We start from the raw sequence: 18,479 nt of genomic DNA on the forward strand, positions 1-18,479 counted from the left end.
TGCTCCAGGCTCTGAGCCATCAGCCCAGAGCCTGACGCGGGGCTCGAACTCACGGACCGCGAGATCGTGACCTGGCTGAAGTCGGACGCTTAACCGACTGCGCCACCCAGGCGCCCCTGGGCTGTTAATTTTTTAACACGCAGGAGCTATTCCCAAAGTGAGATGCTTTATCAGAGTGTGTGTATTTCAGTTCTGGATGTGCTGTGGATCGGTACTTACGTCTTCACAATCGTCTATGCTGCTGCAGATGGGACCCTGGAAACTTCTCCAGATGTGGTGATGGCTCTCCTCCCGGTACGTTTGTGAAAGGGACATCTTTGTTCTTTGAGAGCCACAGAGGTCTTCTAGTAAAGGTTAAGGCTTGGGCTCCAGCTTCCTTTTGCTGGCAACGGTGGTATGACTTCAGGCATAAAACTTGGCACCATGGGCCGTGGGGGCCAAAATGATGGTGTCCTCTTAACAGCATAATCTACCGTTTCGTCGTAAAGTGAAGAAAATCATAAAGCTTGCTTTCGCTTACATCGTAAACTATGAGTCCTGGTAGGTGTTAACCTGATAAAGGTATTTGATTGATTGATTGATTGTCAAGTTAGCTAACATAAGTGTGGTCTTGGCTTCAGGAGCAGCCGATAAAGATATTTTAGAAAAGCAAGAAAATACCTTGATTTTTAAAATTCTTCCACTTGTTTATACTTAACCAGATGTTTATCAGATGCCTGCAGGGTGCTAGGCACTGCTTTAAAGCTGAGAATATCGTGGTGACTGAGGCAGAGTCCTTGCTTTTGTGGGTCTTCTATTTCTTTTTTTTTTTTTTTTTTTAATGTTTATTTATTTTTGAGACAGAGAGAGACAGAGCATGAACGGGGGAGGGGCAGAGAGAGAGGGAGACACAGAATCGGAAGCAGGCTCCAGGCTCCGAGCCATCAGCCCAGAGCCCGACGCGGGGCTCAAACTCATGGACCGCGAGATCGTGACCTGAGCTGAAGTCGGACACCCAACCGACTGAGCCGCCCAGGCGCCCCAAGGGTCTTCTATTTCTAACGAGTGTGCTAGTCATAGTCAGTAAAGAAGTGCAGGTCAGGGAATGATAAGGGTGAAGGAGGGAACAGCGAAGGGTTCGGGCGGATAATGACAGGGCTGCAGTTCAGACTGGGTGCGCGAGGAAGGCCTCTGAGGAGGAGCCCTTTGAGCGAGAATGGAATGACCTCAGGGAGTGAGTCATTTTGAAAACTGGGAAGAACATTAATAACAAGAGCTACAAAATGTGACTACGTTGCGGGGACATTTAAAAAAAGACAAATGAGGCAGCGCATATACTTTCCAATCAGTCCTGGTTTTCAAAGTGCATAAAAACATTTAAAACTACGTAAATAAATGTCTAAATATAACAGAAGTGGGAGTTGCATTAGTTCTGTTTCGCAGCCTTGTTTTAGTGGTAAATCGTAAGCATCTTTTGAAGTCCTTGAATACCATCTATTTTTGGCTTTTCGGACAGATGATTTATTTAGCTCTTCTTCCGCTCCTGGATCCTCAGGTGGTTTGCAGTTTTCCCGTTTTAAGGAATACCACAATACGTCCTTTGGTGTACATTTTATGTGATTGTGTTTATCTTGTAGGATAAATACCTGGAAGTGAATTTGGTTCCGTGATGTATGCTCTTGTTGCTAAGGTTTTGAAAGCATTGCCAAAGGATCTTCTAGAAAAGCTACAGCAGTTTCCATTCCTGCCACCAGCATGATTCCCAGTTGCCCCAGATGAAGTCCTTATTTGAAGAGCCCGTTAAGATGTTCTATTCCCAGGGAGAATATCAGCTTTGGCATTTATTGATTCTTGGGTTCCATGTCCTGGGCTAGAAGCTTTATATGTGTCATTTTGTTTCACACTTAAAACCGCCTTTGACGGCAGTGAAGTGAGTTCCACAGGCCCACTACGTGCATAAGAAAACGGTATCAGAGAGGCTGCGGGATCTGTCCGTGCCTGGCCCACAACCAGAAAGTGACAGAACAGCGTATATACAGTTCTGTTCAGTGGCCACCATTCCCGTGCCTTGAACTACTCCACTCTGCCTTTATATCGTGCCTGTGGACTTGGACATAGATTTTTGGGTGAATTTTTTCATAAAACTTAAATGGTTTTGTTTTTTGCGATCCTTAACTGTGTAGAATGAAAGAAAAAGTGCACATGGGATTTTTTTTTTTCTCCTTTTGTTTCTGGTAGAAAAAAGAAGAAAAGCACCCAGAGATATTTGTGAACTTTATGGAGCCCTGCTATGGTAGCTGCACGGAGAGGAAACACCATTACTACCTCAGTTACATTGAAGAATGGTGAGCCGAGAGCCCGAGAAGGGTTCCTCCTCTCTCTGTCGGGTCCCACCTGAACCACTTGGTTCCAACGTTGAAACTCTTTTCTGTAGGAAAGGAGAATGGAGAGTCGAGGTGCCCCACACATATTTTCCTCTGATGCTGGATAATGTCTCTCTGACTCCTGTTTCCCCAATCTTGAATTATCTCCATCGAATACTCATCCTAAAAATCCCGTTTTCTCAGTAACCCCGGTGATGACTTGACAATGATACATACTGATATGTAAGGAACATATTAAAAATTTCCCTCAGAGCAAAGGGCTTCCTCTTGAAAGGTAGATAGCTTGAAGCAAAGCTTCTGTCCGGAATTTCACCAGATTATTCTGTTCACAGGGCGATAGATTTATTGGAAATTCCGACGTGATTTTGTCATGTCTCTCGGAAATGGTCAGGCAGTTGGCCGGCTCTCCAGGGCTTTATCCAGTGAACTAAGAAGTTAAGCTTTGTATCTAAAATCTTCTCCCCTCTCTTCAGCCACGTAGGAAACCTCACCTTCCTCCTTGACGTCTTGAGGAAGTCCTTATGGACGCTACCTCAGGCTCAAGTCGGGTTAGAACTGTTGCTGTGTTTTAGTTTAATGGCCTTCTGCTTTTATTCTTCCAAGGGATTTAGTGCTGGCAGCATCCGCAGCTTCAACAGAAGTCAGTATCCTTGCTCGACAAACAGATCAGGTAAATTTCACTCTCTTGTCGCTTCTCCGTGATACTTTTCTGAGAAAGACTCTGGAGGGAGTTAAAACCATGGTGAAGCCACGTCCCTTTGAATGAGTTCCTGGGTGACGGCAAAGCTGACGCTTCTCTGATGTGACTGAGCGCCTCGGGCCAGGTGGCTGAGATGTCACAATGGACACATGTGGGTTTCAGACTCCACTGTCAGCCAAAGCCCTTCTGTCCTTTCTGGGTCCACTCTTGATCTGTGGAAACATACGATGAGGTCTGCTGTCAACGGGAGCACGCCTGGATGTAGGAGGTTTTTCTGCCTTGTTTTGTTTTATCACCTTTATTTTTTCGCTCTTGCTTGAACCTGCCCCTTCATTCAGTCAGCTATAACCCATCCTTGATTAAGGGAGAGAAACATGCAGATCATACCAAATCGTGACTCATCAGGAATATTTTGTTTCACTTTGGGGCCGCCTAGGTGGCTCAGTCGGTAAGCTTCCGATTTCTAACAATTTCGGCTCAGCTTACGATCTTGTGGCGTGGGGGGGGCATGGGTTCGAGCCCCGCATCGAGCCCTGCGTGGGGCTCTGTGCTGACGGCTTAGAGGCTGGAGCCCGCTTCAGATTCTGTGTGTCTGTGTTTCCCTCTCTTTCTGCCCCTCCCTTGCTGTGTTCTGTCTCTCAAAAAAATACATTTTTAAAAGTTTTTAAAAAGGGAGGCACCTGGGAGGCTCAATCGTTTGAACGTCCAACTTCGGCTCAGGTGCTGGTCTCACCATTCAGGAGTTCGAGCCCCGTGTCGGGCTCTGGGCAGAAGAAGGCTCAGAGCCAGGAGCCTGCTTCAGAATCTGTGTCTCCCTCTCTCTCTGCCCCTCCCCCACTCACGCTTTCTCCCTTTTTCTCTCTCAAAAATTAATAAACATTAAAAAATTAAATAAAAAAAAAAAGAAATATGTTGTTTCACTTTGAAAAACCACCAGAAAGCTAAAAGCGCCCGTGCAAGTAAGTGCCCACCTCCTTTCTTGCACTTTGTCCTCCTTGCAGACGAACGAGGTGGGCTGAGGTGGTTGTGACGCCATCCGAAACTGTGGTGGGTTACGCGGAGTCACCACAGAGGAGATGTGCTGAAACAGAAAAGTTTTCTTGAAACTGGCGCCTGGAATTTTAAAGAAAAACTTTATTTTTTAAGTTTGATTCATTTATTGTGAGAGAGAAAGCGCGCATGAGCAGGGGAGGGGCAGAGAGAGGGAGAGAGAATCCCAAGCCAGCTCTGCACGGTCAGTGCAGAGCCCAACACAGGGTTTGAACCCGTGAACTGCGAGATCATGACCTGAGCCAAAATCAAGAGGTGGACGCTTAACTGACTGAGCCACCCAGGCATCCTGAACCTTGAGTTGACAAATGTCTCGTGCACCCCACACACAGATACATATTTCTCGCCAACTGGTCAGTATTTACCCATCATTGTCCACATGGCCAGGTGGTCCAGTGCATGGCGTCTAGGGTGGGCCACTTGGGGTTCACAGGCTGAATGCAGCAGCCTCCTCTGAAGTCTTTGATCGATTTCAGTGACAATTTCTTAATATCACGATTTTATGTCCCAAGACCCTTTAAATATACTTATATTTTTGTTTCTTATCAAGACAGTTTATGTACGTGGTTAAAAAATCAAATTCTAGAAAAGGGTTTATAAACGAAAAAAGTCACCCCTGCCCTACCCTGTCCTTATCCAGTCCTGTTTAGAGGACTTTTTTTTTTTTTTTTTTCAAACTTGTAGCATGTTTTTCTTTTAAAAGCTAACCTCCTTGGGGCGCCTGGGTGGCGCAGTCGGTTAAGCGTCCGACTTCAGCCAGGTCACGATCTCGCGGTTCGTGAGTTCGAGCCCCGCGTCGGGCTCTGGGCTGATGGCTCAGAGCCTGGAGCCTGTTTCCGATTCTGTGTCTCCCTCTCTCTCTGCCCCTCCCCCATTCATGCTCTGGCTCTCTCTGTCCCAAAAATAAATAAATGTTGAAAAAATAAATAAATAAATAAAAGCTAACCTCCTTATCCCTAAGTAATACTCTGCCTTATCACTAGATAGTGGTTATTAATTTTAGACCTTCTTGGCTGTTGTGGCAGGTGAGGATATAGCTCACTTGAGGCCCTGAAATCTTTGTCCTTCCCTTACTAGGGTTACAGTCCTATTGTAGTTTCTTCTGTTGGCTGGCTCTGCAACTATAAGTAACATTTTTTTACCTTCATTTCTCATGACATCACCATACACGGTGAAGTTCTCTGACCTTCCACTTTGTGGGAGGAATACCTTCTCCCCAACCCTTGGTTCAGCACACCTTCCCCCACTCCTGCCTTCCAGCTCTTGGCATTCTGTGGCTCGTCTTTTGTAACATCAAAATTGGTATTGTTTGCATTCTGTTCTGTAGTGATTATCAAGTCTTCTTTATTTTGAAAAAAAATTTTTTTTAAGTTTATCTTGAGAGAGAGAGGGAGAGCATGAACGGGGGAGAGGCAGAAAGAGGAAGAGAGAGAATCCCAAGCAGGCTCCACACTGTCAGTGCAGAACCTGATGCCAGGCTCAAACTCGCAAACTGTGAGGTCACGACCCGAGCCAAAACCAAGAGTCGGACGCTTGACCGACTGAGCCACGCAGCCGCCCCAAGGCTTCTTTATTTTGTGTGTAGATTGTTTTTCAAAGTTGACATCAATTTTGTTTACATTATTATGAATGTGACTGTGATTCACACCATTGCAAAGTCATGGAGTAAGACTGTGTTCCCTTTCCTCAACAGCTTTTTGCTTTTCTGTTATTCATGGAGCATTATTATTCCCCTTTGATTCATGCTGCCCAGTTTGGGCCAACACTGAAAGTTAGACAAATGTGATTTTTAAAAATCAGAAGTTATTTATTGGCAGGAATACAGCCCACTCAGGCGGACAGGAGCAACAGGGCTTATGGGAAAGACTTAGTGGTTTCTCAAGGACCCCAAAGGCAGGAAGGGGGACCAGTGTGAGGAAGTGATGCCGCAATCTGGGAAGACAGGAACTAAGGGTGCTTCTGTCTCCGTGGATGAGCAAGCATAGAGCATGTGGCCAGCTTTATTAGCCACCTTGTGGAAGACCGCAGTAGCCATCAACTAGAAGTCCTGGTCCTGGTCCCACATTTCCAGGGGCAGCTGCTGACTGGTTGGTGCAGGTATGAGATTCACCCACCATATTTAGGAATCTACCTAGTTGGGTTGGACGGTACCTCGGAAAGTGTTCACGATAGCGGTTATTTATTCCCGAGGCAGAGACTTGGTATACCGGGGGCAGATAGGTTGATTTGGAAAATTAACCCCTCACTTGCTAGGACGCTCATGGCTTTTAGACCATCTTCCCAGATTTCCGACTCTAGTCAACAAAGAAATCGAAACCAAGAGGTTTTTTTTTTCCCTTCTCTTCTATTTGAACAATGGTAGGAGGACCAACGCAGAGCTCTTACCAACACAGCATTTTCACCTTCTGCTGCTTTCTTCCAGGTTAATTGGGAATCTTGGCTCCTGGAGGATTCTAGTCGAGCTGAACTGCCTGTAACAGACAAGAGTGATGACTCACTACCCATGGGAGTTGCCATAGACTATACTAACCAAGTGGAAATCACCATCAGTAAGTGTGGTCTGATGTAGTTTAGTTTCTGATCACGGTTGATATTTAAATCCCATTCTATGGGTTTGTGACATAATCTACGCTGCAGGGCACTTTTAACTTCTGGTAGCCCATTTCCGCTTGAATGATACAGAGTGTTTGGTGATGACACTAGCCTAACTTGTCGGACACTCTTTGACGAGTCAGACTGTGTGTGTGTGTGTGTGTGTGTGTGTGTGTGTGTGTGCGTGCGTGTGCGCGCGCACGCGCTTCAAACCATAGCAGCGCTTGGTTTGAAGACACAGATTAGAATGGACACCTCAAGCACTTGGCTTCCAAATCGGGCCTGAGTATGTGCTCTGAGTGTGTCTTCTCCCCGGCTGAAGTGTGGCAGAGCTCCTGTGCTGCGAAATGTGCAGGGGCAGTGGAAGACCTGAGTTCCTCTCCTTTCCCTAGTCGGGTTATTTGGTCTTACTAGCTCATTTACTTTGATTCTTTTCCAGTCTTCACTGACAAACTGTATGCTTATGACTCAACTGTGAATGAGCATACAGTAGTTTGACGCCCCTTTCTGCGTCCTTCTGTGTGTTTTCCAATGTCTGTAGTCTGTCACTTTTCTGCTAGATCAGCCCCTTCCTAGAGATGCCGGTCTCGGGCAGGGGAATATTGTGAACACTGAGACACACTTGTAAAGCTCGCGGGAGCCTAGGGACAGTCGCGGCTGCCATGAGACTGCCACAACTGCCCTGCAGGGTCCAGCAGGGTAGGGGCGGTCAATAATGACAGTAGCTCTCTTTTTAAAAAAATTTTTTTTTTTTTAACGTTTTTTATTTATTTTTGGGACAGAGAGAGACAGAGCATGAACGGGGGAGGGGCAGAGAGAGAGGGAGACACAGAATCGGAAACAGGCTCCAGGCTCCGAGCCATCAGCCCAGAGCCCGAGGCGGGGCTCGAACTCACGGACCGCGAGATCGTGACCTGGCTGAAGTCGGACACTTAACCGACTGCGCCACCCAGGCGCCCCGACAGTAGCTCTCTCTAATGAGTTGGTGCCTGAGAGACTGTTCAGATATGAATTGGAACACGGGGGCTTGAGCTTTACTGTTGGGATGCGTCTGTTCAGCCCCTTCTTGCTTGGGGCGATCTTTCCCTCCCGCCCAGGCCCTTCATGACTTGGCTCTTTTTTTCACTTCTGTTTTCTTTCTTAACAGATGACGAGAAGACTCTCCCTCCTGCTCCAGTTCTTATGTTGCTTTCAACAGATGGTGTGCTTTGTCCATTTTATATGATCAATCAAAATCCTGGGGTTAGGTCCCTCATCAAGACGCCAGAGCGACTCTCATTAGAAGGAGAGCGACAGCCTAAGTCGTCAGGTGCGTGCCTCTTCCTGCGCTGGAAGTTGGGGAGTACCGTGGGCTTGTTCTGGACTATTCCCAAGGGTAGAAACTGTGTGGGGATGTGTAATGGTCCTGTTCCTCCACTCGTTCTGTCTTCATGAGGCAGGGACTGACTTTTCCTTGAATACATGCGCATCCTTGGTTCCCCTTGCCCACAAGCTTTAGTCTCTGACCTTGACTTTGGTGAAAGGGAAGCTCAGCTCAATGGATCCCATCAGGTCATTTAGCAACAATATCCTGTTATAGCGCCCTGTGTTATAGGTCTCAACCCTAAAGACGTTCGTCCGAGGGATTAAATATGTGATTGTGCATGCGGTGGCTGTCACGTAACTGTTACTGGTGCTGCATCTGTTGACAGCTAGTGGAATATATTGTGAAAAAGTGATATATGCTTTATGATTCCTTTCTTATGAGAAAAAAACATATATACATACGTATTTAGGGAAAATACTAGAAAGGTGTATATTAAAATCTAAATAATGGTTTTTATCTGGGTGGTGGGAACATGGGATTTTGTTTTCTTTTTGTTCATATTTAATTTTCTTTAGGTTCCCCCCCCCCTTTGAAAATATTACTTAAGTAGTATACGTTTATTGGCAAAAAATTAGAAAATACAAAATCACTTAAGAGTTCCTCAGACAGGGGCTCCTGGGTGGCTCAGTCGGGAGGCCAACTACAGCTCAGGTCATGATCTCGTGGTCTGTGAGTTCGAGCCCCGCATGGGGCTCTGCACTGACAGTTCAGAGCCTGGAGCCTGCTTCTGATTCTGTGTCTGCCTCTCTCTCTGCCCCTTCCTTGCTTGCTCTCTCTCTCTCTCTCTGTCTCTGTCAAAAATAATAAACATTAAAAAAAAAGAAAAAGAGTTCCTCATACATGGGGGTGCCTGGGTGGCCCAGTTGGTTAAGCATCCAGTTCCAGCCCCACATCGGGCTCTGTGTTGATAGCTCAGAGCCTGGGGTCTGCTTTGGATTCCATGTCTTCCTCTCTCTGCCCCTTCCTCGCTCACACTCTGTCTTTCAAAAACAAACATTAAAAAAAGAACAGAGTCCCTCAGACATCAAACAATAGCCATAGTCTGCATTTTGGTGCATATTCTTCATGTATGTAAATGCACGTATGTAAACACTAATATGTATTTTCAGCTTTTTCACAGTGACAGTGTATCACTTGTGAGAATGAAGTATAAAACTTTTTATAAAGGGGGAGTGTTTCATATTGTCGAATTTCACCACTCTTCTCTTTGAATTCTGTGAATATATAACTTTCAAGACTTCTCTGGCTAAAGAAGTGCATAGTGTGATCAATTCTCTATCTAAGAAAAACCGTGTTGACCAGTCGGGGTGGATAAGGTGGACAGTGTATTTTCTTGCTGCTTCCCGATGCAGAGTGAGTTGTTCATAAACAGAACCACTCAAGACACTTGGACTCCTGTCACTTGGCAGTGAGTCCCCAAGTAGTAAACCAGGTCACCACACATAGACTATGATAGCAGGGGACCTCATTGTTTATAGTGTGTGTGCTCTTTGAGTGTTTTTTGGGTTTTTTTTAAGCTTATCTATTTATCTTGAGAGAGAGAGAACGCCCATGCACGAACCAGCAGGGGAGGGGCAGCGAGAGAGAGAAAGAGAGAATCCCAAGCAGGCTCCGCACTATCAGCACAGAGCCCCATGCAGGGCTCGAACTCATGAACTGTGGGGGGTCATGACCCGAGTCAAAATCAAGAGTCGGACACTTAACAGACTGAGGTACCCAGGCACCCTTGAGTGGGTTTTGCCTGAAGTGCTCATGAGTACCCCAGGCTACCTACACTTAGTTGTGCGGGCTGTTGACAAGCAGTGCACCCTGGGAAGTTGGGAGCCTGCAGGGTGACGTCTGTTTCTGAGCACAGTTCAGTTGTGAAGGGCTTCGCTACTAGCCCGTTAAACCCCCGAGCACAAGCAGAGGCCAGTTTTACTGTTCACCTTTCCTAGAGAAAGCCCCCTCTTCCATCCCGCTTGGTCCAGAGGGGACAGCCAGATGAGTGGAAGAGGGCCATCGAAGGGGGAGAGAGTGGCCTGCAGCTGTCGCTGAAGCCTAGGTGGCGGGTGCAGAAGGCATTAACGGTTCCGTCCATTTCCACTCTGCTGCTCCGCGGATGCTGGGTTGAATGATCAGAAATGCACGAGGGTTTTCATGTGCTCGGTTCTGTTTTCAGGGAGAACAGTGCCTCTGGTGTCTTTCGGGTCTGGCACGTACTTTTCACTTGGGTCTACTGAACGTGCACGGAAGCGATGAACAACGTATACGTTTGTGACTTCAAAGAAGCTCGCAGTTGCCAATTCCGTCTTTATTGTGTGAAGTAGTAACAGAATAAATTTGTTTGCATTATGCTTCCGCTAAAGTGACAATTTCCTGGGGTCTTCGTTTTGACGTAGTGAAGATAAATTAATTGCCATCTCAGTTTGGAAGCATCAAGACCCATTAATATAAACGTGTGGGCAGTAAATATTGCTTTCTTACTTATCGAGTCAATTTGGCAGTTTAGTGTGTTACCTTATAGAAAGTTCTGGAAAACAGAAAAAGATTTAAACTTGTCTTCTCTTCTAGTGTTTTTTCATAAACATCTTTCTTTGTAGTTGTAAAATATCATATACATCGTTAGTGTATAGATTTTTAATTTAAATTGTGTTTCCTACATTCTTAATCTTTGTGATTCTTTGAAAAGAGTGACTGCTTACTCTTCCATTGGACATCTTTTACCATTTGTGTAAAAAGACATTAAATGTCTTTTTCCTATTTTAGGTTATTTTTGTAGGCTTTATTCTTAGAAGTGGGATGAATGAGTCCATTTTTTATGATTTTTGAGACATAATGCTAAAGTGTTTTCTAAAAGATTGTGCTCAGGTACCTAGAGATAAAGGTTTCAGGTTTATTTTACCCTTCCAAACATAGGGGATTGTACATGTTTAAATTTTGATCATTTAGAGAACAATCAATAATAGGCCTCATTTACATTTGCATTTCTTTGATTAGGCAGATTGATCAATCATGTACTATTTTGCGAATTAGGTTCCTGGATTATATCAGAGTCTTGAAATTTCTTTATCACAATTTGTATGAGCTTTTTAAAAAATATAAAACATTGTCGTTTGCTACAGATTTTTTGTTTAGTTACCTTTTAGTTATGTAACTGTCTTTAGACAGTCAAATATATATATATTTTTTAAGTTTACTCATTTATTTTGTGAGAGAGAGGGAGAGAGAGAGAGTGAGCAAGCAGGGGTGGGGCAGAGAGAGAGACAGAATCCCAGGCAGGCTCTGTGCTGGGCTTGAACCCGTGGACCACGATATCATGACCTGAGTTGAGCCTAGATCAAGAGTTGGATGCTTAACTGACTGAGACACTTAGGTGCCCCTAGGCAGTCAAACCCTAATCTTTTCCTTTGTGGTTTTTTTTTGTTTGTTTGTTGTTGTTTTTGTTTTTGTTCAGTCATTTCTAAATTATAAGTTGTTAGGCTCTCAGTAATTTTTCTGACTTTTTGCCTCCTTGGTTTTGAAATGTACATATGCGTGTGTTTATATATGTAGATATCTCTAATTTATCTGGACTTGCTTTTAGGGACTATTATGAAGTGGGAGTGGAAGTCTGACTTAAAGTTTTCTCCTAATTGTTGATGAAATGCTGCAGAATAGTTTGTTTTTCACTGTAACATTAAGAGATGCATTTCCCTTGCTCTGGGATTCAGCTGGGTGTCCATGAAGTCCTGTTAATCTAATGCCTTTCCTTGTTTCCTTTTTCTTTCAAAGTTGGGTTTTTGTTTTGTTTTGTTTTTTTAAATTTACTGGTTTTTTAAAGTTTGTTTATTTACTTGGGGGGGTTAGAAAGAGAGGGGGAGAAAGAATTCCAAGCAGGCTCCACCCCCCAGGGCGGGGCCCAACATGGGGCTCAGTCTCATGACTGTGAGATCATGACCTGAGCTGAAATCAAGAGTCTAACTCTTAACTGACTGAGCCCCCCAGACACCCCCCCCTTCAAAGTTTTGTTCATCTGCCCATGTGGAAAATTTGTTACGGAAAGTCTGTCACCCCCACTTTTCTCTCTCTCTTTTTTTTTTCCTCTTGAACTAGGACAGTTGTCTCCGACTTCATTCTGCCACGAGCCCTGTCCTGTAGACTTCCATTATTTTGGTGCTAATTTCTCTCTTCCTTTTTCTCCATTTTGTTCACTGCAGGAAGTACCCCCACTACTCCAACCTCCTCTCAAGCCCCGCAGAAGCTCGACGCTCCAGGCCCTGCGGCCCCAGTCTCTGGTCCACCTCCATCGCTGGCCACTCCCCCTTCCACCTTCTCTTTGCCTTCTGTTGGAGCCCCTACTGTGTTCTCCTTTGGCTCTTCGTCCCTGAAGCCATCTGGTTCTGCCACAGGGGAGCCCCCTCCGTATTCCAGTGGTTGTGGCACATCTACCTTCTCTTTTGCTCCTCCTTCTCAAGCCTCCGTAGCGTCCACCCCTGTGGCCTCTCCCATGGTGCCATCCGCCAGCACGTTCTCCTTTGGATCATCGGGTTTTAAGCCCACCCTGGAAAGCACACCGATGCCAAGTGCGTCTGCTCCAAACATAGGAATGAAGCCCTCCTTCCCACCCTCGGCCTCTGCAGTCAAGGTCAACCTTAGTGAGAAGTAAGTAGCGCTTGAAGAAAGAGTGGTTCTGCTGGAGCGTGCATGGAAATATCACGTGTTAGGCACTGGAAATAGTCACCGTGAGTGGAGTAATGAATAGATTTCCTCTTTTTTCCTGTCTTCCAAAGTAATACTTGCAAATGGTAAAAATTCAAACAACGTAAAAGGTTTGCATTTAATCAGGGGACGGAGTCCAGAAGAGTCTCTTAGAAATTTTTCTTTTTAAGTTATTAGGGTTTATATTTAAGTGATCGTTTTTGCTTTTTCAGATTTAAAATGGAAGAGATACTCCTTATTTTACAAAATGAGGCAATAAGGAGCATACACCCTGTGCGGGGAATGAATCTCTTATAGCCCTTTTCCCCCTGTGTCCGCCCTTCACTCTCTGAACGGCTTTCTGACAGCCACCACAGTAAGCTGTGAAGTTGTACACACATCAGGTGACTGTCCTACGTGAGAGTCCCCGGGGGTTTCTCATTGTTCTTCGAGGACTGTCCAAACTCCTTAGCATGATCCTTCACTTTCCTTTCCATGTACGTCCCCCCCCCCCCCCGCCCCAGTTCACTCCTATCTTGTTATTTAACTTTGTCTCTGGCTGCGTTCTCCCCACTGGAACGCAAAGCCCCTTGATGAAAGTGATCCCTTGTTCCTCGTAACGCTCCCAGCCCTCCCCCACTCATCTCTGCTACCTCTTGTCGCCATGGACGCGGTGCTGGCTGTGACCACCGCTGCTGCCATTGTCACTGTTGATATCAAGTCACCACACAGCCACCTCACCCTAACAGTTGCCTGGTATTCCATTTTGTTGCTGTACCGTGAATTATATGGCCGGTCATCTGATGCTGGACATTTAGATTGTTGACAGACTTTGCCCTGTGGGGTAAAGCTTAATTTTCCATTCCCGTAAGCATCCGAAAGACAGTGATCTCCTTTCGTCTTTTTCACTCCCCAGAGGAGGTGATCGCCCAAAGCGAGTTCTCAGTGATTTCCTTGGGAGAAGAATACCAGCCTCTCCTAATAATGGAGTCCCAGCCTCTCTTTTTTTACTTAGCTTGATGGAATAGAAGATCAGTATTTCATGTCCTGATAAACTTCATTTCTCCTTCATGTTAACTACTACTTATTTTCACAACGCAGAGTACGAACCACCATATGATCATGGCGCACCACCAGCCCGGTGACAACTACTACTTATTTTCATTGAGTAGTTTGCTCCCGAATACACAGAAGATCATTGGTTCCTTGGAGCGATCCCCTTTTATAAGAAATAGCCAAACATTGGGGCGCCTGGGTGGCTCAGTTGGTTAAGCGTCCGACTTCGCTCACGTCATGATCTCACAGTTTGTGAGTTCGAGCCCCGCGTCGGGCTCTGTGCTGACAGCTCAGAGCCTGGAGCCTGCTTCAGAGTCTGTGTCTCCCTCTCTCTCTGCCCCTCCCCTGCTCACACTCTGTCTCTCAAACATAAATAAACATTAAAAAAAAAAAAAAAGAGCCGAACACTTCTGTTTCACAGAGGCAAAAGCATAGGGACGGTAAGTTGTCCCTTGGTAGCATTGTCAGGACCAGGGTGAAGGAGCCTCAGTGCGGGCCCTCCTCATGCAGTCGGACCGCCGTTTCAGGTTCACTGCTGTGGCTCCCTCCAGCCCTGCCATCGGCTCCCAGGCTGCACCTGCAACGCTGTCGTTCCCCTCTGCCTCCAAGCCAGCTGCTTCCGGACCTCTCAGCCACCCCACGCCCCTCTCGGCATCCAGCTCCGTGTCGTCAAAGTCCTCGGTCTCTCCCTCGGCATCAGGTATGATTTTAAGGAAATCGGCCCTGAATTCTTACATTTGCCTGTTTCACTTGTTAGGAATCCTAGCTCACGTAGTCAGACCGGATTATTTTTTCTTGCTTCCTGTATCTCACGCTAATGTGCTGTGACGCCCGTACTCTGGGGAGGATTGCAGTGGCCTCGACGCTGCCACCCTCGGCCCTCTGACATTTCTCATGGAGCCAAGTGTACTTGGCGATTCAGATGCGGCGTCTCGTTGCGTGGCATCTGTCATGCCGTGCAGCCTGCCGGACGCAAAGGGCAGTTACGGAACAATTCGTGGAGTTGGCGTGAAGGAGGAAAAGCCTGTGGTGGCTGTGAAGCTTATCGCCCCTGATGACTGTCTTTGGGTTTTCATACCCATCCCTACTGTAAGCACATTTACTGAGCGCAGGTTGTAAGTGGTGATAGTTACCATAACCAAGTTGAATCCAAGTGCGTGGTAAAACTCCATGAACAGACGTGCCTGGCCTTTCTTTTTTTCTTTCATCCTGCAGAAAGGTTGCATAAATTGTGTAATGAAAACTGGGCCCTTCGCCAAGGCAATGCTTGGTAACATTTTGCACCGTTTGCTTTGTGTCTTTATTTTTTAACATGTATTTTTTTCCTAAGACGTTGGAGAGTTCTTCGCAGGCCCTTCACCCCTAAACACATTAAGCGTGTATCTCTCAAATACAAGGGTACCTGGTACATTAGCACACTCAGGAAATTGAATAATCTGATCGGTAGCCCACATTGACCTTTCTGTGGTTGTCCCAATAGTGTTCTTTAGGGCTTTTTTCTCTCCAGTCAAGGAACACGTATTCTGTTTTAGTTTTTTCTCTTTAGTGTTAGTGTCACACGTTTCTTTGTCCTGTTCCTCTTTCTTAGCACTGATGTTCGTGAAGAGGTCAGGCCAGTAGTTAGGGAGCTGGCCCTCAATTTGGACCTGATTGTTTCCATAGGACGAGATTCCAATTCAACATTTGGGGTGGTAATACCACATAGGTGATGTGTATTGCATTGCACGATCTCATTTTGTCCTGACATGAGTAATGTTTCCTTGCTTATGTGGTTAGGATGGTGTTTGCCAGGTGTGAGTTATTTTCACCAATGCCAGAGATAATACCTAGCCAGACGTGTTTGGGTAGCCATTTGGTGTTTGAGTGTCAGGAATAATGTTATCTTGGTAACATCCTGAGCAGGCATTGAGCCGTGAATTCGTGAAATCCTCTCCCTTACCTATTGCTCAGGAGAGAAGGCTGCTCTGTGGAGTTTACCAGAATCCCCTCATTCCAGGACTTTCCCTCAAATTCTGAAAGACAGACCTAGAAAGTTCAGGAGACTTGCCTTAGTCTTTTCACATCTGTTTTCAGTGTAGGAGAGAAGATTTGAACCATGATGAGCGTCCACAGTCTCCTTTTGCACTGCTCACCACCCACATCTCGCTGCCCTTCCATTGCCATTATTTTATTTTATTTTATTTTATTTTATTTTATCTTATTTTATTTTATTTTATATTTATTTTTTAAATTTTATTTATTTTTAAATTAAATTAAGTTTAATTTTAATTTTACTTTATTTATTTTTAAGTAGGCTCCACACCCAATGTGGGGTTTGAACTCACCACCCCAAGATCAAGAGTCACATGCTCCACCCGATGGAGGCAGCCAGATGCCCCCTGCCATTATTTAGTTCTTTAAGTTTGGAGGGTCCTAGGTTGTTGGATCGCAACCTCAGTAGCATGCTGGACTCACTGGGGGATCTCTTCCCTGACAGTTCAATCAGTCTCTCTGGAGGTGAGGTTTAGGTGTGAGTTTTTGGTGTGTTTATTTCTTAAATGCTCCCTAGGGGAGTCTAAAGTGAAGCAGAGCAAGGCTTGTTCTAGAAGCTTCCAGGAGCTTCCTCGAGGGTCCTGAAGACCCTATGAGCTCTTATAAGGTGATGGGATTATTTAAACTTTGTTCCTCATTCTCAGAGGTGCAGCAGGTGCCTCTGGGGAGTAAGGATGGGCCAAATGGCCAGCCTCCTGGGCCTGCACAAAAATGCACATGCCTACTTTCAGAGACATTCCAGTTTTATCTGCTTTATAAAAGAGTTTCGTGTCTGAAAATGTAATACGTGTTTTTTAGTTATCTTGGAACAGGCTAATAAAAACTGTGGACATCATTCTTAGTAACAGAAATCATAGGAGGGCCAGGGGCACTGGGAAGCTTTTTTTTTTTTTTTTTTTTTTTTTTTTTTATTTGAGTGAAGGACACATACGCTGAGAGCAAGAATGGGAAGAAATGCTGTTTTCACGGCCTTCTTATTCCAGCAGGGCGATCTGCTCAGGGCAGCCCGGGCCCAGCGTCCTCAATGGTACAGAAGTCACCCAGGATAACCCCTCCAGTGGCAAAGTCAGGCTCTCCCCAGGTATGTTGAAACTCAACTTACAATGCCGTGTTTGTTCATGCGAACAGTCGTATGTGTTTATTATAAAATGGGTGTTCGTGTTTTAGAATCCATATCTTTGAAATAGTACTCGGGACTACGTGACGGGAAATACTAGAACATGAGCCTTGAACGTTTGTAATGTGTGTGCATAAAAGCCATTTATCTCAGCCCCAGAGCCTTAACATTGTCTGCTCTTCTGGTTCCTGAGCTTGTCCCTGCTGTGCTGGTCATTTTGTTGTATTCTCCTTATGTCTGAAAGGACTGTAGCACCTGATTTTTTTCTTTTTCTTTTTCTTTTTTTTTTTTCTCATTTCCAAAGTAACCGACTAATCTATCCGGGGTCCTCTGTTTCTGTGCCTTTCCATAAGATTTTGGTTTATTTTACTTTTTTGTTAACACATAATACACATGGGGGAAAAATACCCGTACACCAGCTGAGTTCACCTTGGCAACCAACCCCCGGAGGAAGAGATGGAACATTACCAGAATGCCAGAATTCTCCCTCATGTATGCCCTTCTACTCATTCTCCTGGCCCAAGGGAGCTCCCTGCTATGACTTCTAACAGCATAGCTTAGTTTGGCCTGTTCATACCTTTTCTGAAATGGGTTCACACGGTATTCTTTCTTTCTTTTCTTTTCTTTTCTTTTCTTTTCTTTTCTTTTCTTTTCTTTTCTTTTCTTTTTTTCTTTTCTTTTCTTTTCTTTTCTTTTCTTTTCTTTTCTTTCTTTCTTTCTTTCTTTCTTTCTTTCTTTCTTTCTTTCTTTTAACACAGCATGTATTCTTGTGTTTGGCTCAACGTAATGTTGAGTTGGTTTTACAAACATCATGTTTGTGAAATCGATCCATATTGTTGTGACTATATGGAATTCATCGGGTGGCTATGCTACAAGTCTTTATTCTACCCTTGACACATCTGAAGAGCTTCTGGGTTTAAATCATTGCGAATAGCGTTGCTGTGACCATGGTAGTTGATGTCTTTGGGTGAACATACGTATGCATTTCTGTTGGGCATACACCTAGGAATGGAATTGCTGGGCCATAGAATATACATAGATTTCTCTTTAGTAAATTCCCACCGCGAGTATATAGCGGTTCAGCTGGTCCATATCCTCACTAGTCTTTGTATTTTTCATTTTTTTTATTGTTGTCCTTTATGATTTTAATTAATATTTTCCTGATGACCGCTAAAATTGAGCCTTTTTTCCATATGGTTTTGGCCAGTTGAATATCTTCTTTTATGGGGTGTATGTCTTAGTGATTCGTAAGAGTTCCTTGTCAGGTACACACGCACATACACGCACACATAATGCAGATACATCCTCACTCTGAATTGTCTTCATTCTATTTGTGGTTTCTTTTGATGACTTAATATAGTTCTTGGTACAGTTCAGTATATCAACTTTTGTTTTATGATGAGTGCTCTTTGTGTTCTATTTTAGAAATCATTTCTGGTTCCAGGGTCCAAAAGCTTCTTTCCTATGTTGTTGTTGCTTTTTAAAAAAAATTTTTTTAACGTTTATTTTTGAGAGAAAGAGACAGACTGTAAGCAGGGGAGGGGC

The 18,479-nt window shown here is 44.9% G+C and overlaps 1 protein-coding gene across 1 annotated transcript in view; it reads left to right on the forward strand.

Moving 5' to 3' along the window:
* Positions 1–18,479, forward strand: part of NUP214 (nucleoporin 214) — a 96,581-nt gene that overhangs the window by 8,147 nt on the left and 69,955 nt on the right. Inside the window, exons 7-14 of the mRNA XM_040482665.1 lie at positions 191–294; positions 2,218–2,324; positions 2,967–3,033; positions 6,536–6,662; positions 7,853–8,014; positions 12,250–12,694; positions 14,314–14,486; positions 16,804–16,898. Coding sequence (XP_040338599.1) covers positions 191–294; positions 2,218–2,324; positions 2,967–3,033; positions 6,536–6,662; positions 7,853–8,014; positions 12,250–12,694; positions 14,314–14,486; positions 16,804–16,898 — 1,280 coding nt within the window. The remainder of the gene's footprint in view (positions 1–190; positions 295–2,217; positions 2,325–2,966; positions 3,034–6,535; positions 6,663–7,852; positions 8,015–12,249; positions 12,695–14,313; positions 14,487–16,803; positions 16,899–18,479) is intronic.

This window comes from Herpailurus yagouaroundi, unplaced genomic scaffold, assembly GCF_014898765.1.
Source record: "Herpailurus yagouaroundi ecotype Mexico unplaced genomic scaffold, PumYag 160, whole genome shotgun sequence".
Taxonomy (NCBI): domain Eukaryota; kingdom Metazoa; phylum Chordata; class Mammalia; order Carnivora; family Felidae; genus Herpailurus; species Herpailurus yagouaroundi.